General features: G+C 38.6%; 1 protein-coding gene across 1 annotated transcript; it reads left to right on the top strand.

The window, feature by feature from the left end:
* The first annotated feature begins 318 nt into the window (after positions 1-318).
* On the top strand, positions 319-2,246 carry LOC101896906 (DNA methyltransferase 1-associated protein 1). Its single transcript, XM_005174760.4, has 5 exons — positions 319-502; positions 558-953; positions 1,013-1,623; positions 1,687-1,841; positions 1,907-2,246. Exons 1-5 carry the CDS (start codon positions 402-404, stop codon positions 1,997-1,999), a joined length of 1,356 nt encoding a protein of 451 aa, XP_005174817.2. The 5' UTR covers positions 319-401; the 3' UTR covers positions 2,000-2,246.
* Positions 2,247-2,700: the final 454 nt, after the last annotated feature.

Below are 2,700 nucleotides of genomic sequence, written 5' to 3'. Positions count from 1 at the left end.
TTTTGATTCCCATCTTTATTCGGATTTTCTCTCTGTGTTGTCTTTCTTTTCTTTTCAGTGTTGCCATAGTGCAGTGTTGACAAGCGATTATCTAGTCGGTTATTCGCATAACCGAAACTGGTTCCGCGCCCCTTTGGTGAATGTGTTCAAACCACTTGTGTTGTCGGCCGTTTTGTTTTGATTCCACTTGTGTTGTCGGCCTTTCCCTTTTAACTCCCATCTTTATTATCGATTTTCTCTCTGTGCTGTCTTTCTTTTCAGTGTTGCCATAGTGCAGTGACCTTTGTTCGTGTGTTTTCGTAGTGGCGTCGTTCTAAGACAAAGTCAGACAAAAATTAAAAAATTAATTAATTAATTATTTAATTAATTTCTTGGCATAAAAACACAAAAAAATTAACAAAATGACAACGGATGTAAGGGATATTTTGGACATTGAACGTCCGGCGACACCAGAAATAACCAGGGACTCATTTTTGGCCACCAAAAAGAGGAACTTTGAAAAGTAAGCATGATTGGATGAAAATGGTGTATAATTTGTAACCATTACATTTTTACAGAACTAAAGGTGCCTCCAAACGTCCGGAGGGCATGAATCGTGAGGTATTTGCCCTGCTATACAACGACAACAAAGATGCCCCACCATTGTTGCCCACAGATACTGCCTTGGGCATTGGCTCGGGGTACAAACAAGTCAAGGCTCGCTTGGGTATGAAAAAGGTACGGAAATGGGAATGGGCACCATTTTCAAATCCAGCACGTACCGATGGTGCTGTATTTCACCACTGGCGTAGGATAAACGATGAACAGAAGGATATTCCATATCCCTTTGCCAAGTTTAACAAACAATTGGAAATACCCCAGTACACCATGGCGGAATATAATCAACATTTACAGACCAATACACAGAAATGGTCAAAGGAGCAGACCGATCACTTGTTTGATTTGGCCAAGAGGTGGGAGAAGAGATGCATTTACATTCAATCGGTTTTTTTTAATTTGTCCAACATTGTAGGTTCGATTTGCGTTTCATAATCATGGCTGATCGTTGGGATCGCGTGCAGTTTGGCCTGAAAAGTGTCGAAGACCTCAAGGAACGCTACTACGAAGTAATTGGCATCCTTTCAAAGGCCAAGGGACAAAATGCCAGCAATGGAGCTGGTGCTGGCGACAAGAAACCCTTCGTCTTTGATATAGAACACGAGCGACGACGCAAAGATCAATTGAAGAAACTCTTTGAACGCACCAGCCAACAGGTGAAGGAGGAACAAAATCTGCTAAATGAATTGCGTAAAATTGAGGCGCGTAAAAAGGAAAGGGAGCGTAAGACACAAGATCTGCAGAAACTGATTTCGCAGGCCGATCAGCAGGGTGATGCTGCCACAAATGCCCAAAATGCACGTAAATATGAAAAGAAATTGCATAAAAAGAAGATACATCATCAACCCAGGCCATCAAAGGTGGATTCGGTTGTTAATGCCATAGAAGTGGGCACCAGTGGCATAAAGTTTGCCGATCTGCGGGGTTCGGGGGTATCGCTGCGATCACAAAAAATGAAATTACCCGCCAACATTGGACAACGCAAGGTAAAGGCGTTGGAACAGGCCATACAAGAGTTTAAAGTTGGTAAGTGAAGTGCAAGAAACAACATTTTGGAAGGATAATTGTTATTCCGTTCCCCCTTCACAGATCCCGCACCACCACCCACAGAGGATATTTGCAATGCATTTAATGAATTACGTTCAGACATGGTATTGTTGTGTGAATTGCGTACTGCATTATCGACTTGCATTTATGAAATGGAAAGTCTGAAACATCAATATGAGGCTGCATGTCCGGGAAAGGTATTTCCATGAAAAAAAAAAAACTTTATAAAATCTATACAATTTATAATTGTTTTTCTTTACAGACCCTTAACATACCTGCCTCTTTGATACCCTCAACTTTGCAAGTAAAATCTGAATCAACAGATAATTTGGCTGGACTAACAAATAATTCATGAAGAACTCTGTTTAGGCCACAACAACAACTGCTGCAAGACGATATTTAGCTAGTGGCCGAGGAAATTTCGCAACTCATTTAGGTTACTTACTATTACTTTTATTTTTAAAATGGAATTTTCTAAAGTATTGCAATGGCAAGATAATTCACCTAGGATTAGAAAACAAATATGCAAAATTAAAAGTTAAGCTTTGAAAATCCCAAGAATAAATATGCGTTCCAACATAAGTGAACCACTCAATTTTAAATTGTAAGTAAACCCCATTGACTTTGTAGAGACTAGATTCACTTTATTTTTAATTTCTTTTTTGTTTCGTATGACAATAGGATGAATATTTGGCAATTTCGTTGCAAACTTCGATATTAGAAAATCAAAATTCAAGTCAAATTTAAGAAGGTAAGCCAATGTCACCTATAAATATGTCCAATTTTCATATGCATTAAATCTTTGGGTCTATTTTTTGTAGGGCGAAAGCAAAACACTATTAACGTTTTTTATACCCTCAGCCATATGGCTAGAGAGGCTATATATCATTTGACAGGACCAAAACGTGCGTCATCGAAAAAACGATACTTAAATATCAACATTTCGGGGTTTTTAGCATCGTTTTGATTGCAGATATTTAAAGAGGAAAAATAGCTTATTTTAAAATGCTCATAACTCCTTAAATATCAACATTTCGGGATTTTTAGCATCGTTTT

This window comes from Musca domestica, unplaced genomic scaffold, assembly GCF_030504385.1.
Source record: "Musca domestica strain aabys unplaced genomic scaffold, Musca_domestica.polishedcontigs.V.1.1 8, whole genome shotgun sequence".
Taxonomy (NCBI): domain Eukaryota; kingdom Metazoa; phylum Arthropoda; class Insecta; order Diptera; family Muscidae; genus Musca; species Musca domestica.
Note: the sequence above shows the minus strand (reverse complement) of the source record. Positions and strands in the feature narration are given on the sequence as shown.

What these genes read in the sequence shown, in the direction of transcription:
- LOC101896906 (XM_005174760.4), top strand. Translation starts at nt 402, where the DNA reads ATGACAACGGATGTAAGGGATATTTTGGACATTGAACGTCCGGCGACA. An exon ending in AAAAAGAGGAACTTTGAAAA is followed by an intron (nt 503 to 557) that starts GTAAGCATGATT and finishes ACATTTTTACAG; the next exon opens with AACTAAAGGTGCCTCCAAAC. An exon ending in TTGTTTGATTTGGCCAAGAG is followed by an intron (nt 954 to 1,012) that starts GTGGGAGAAGAG and finishes CCAACATTGTAG; the next exon opens with GTTCGATTTGCGTTTCATAA.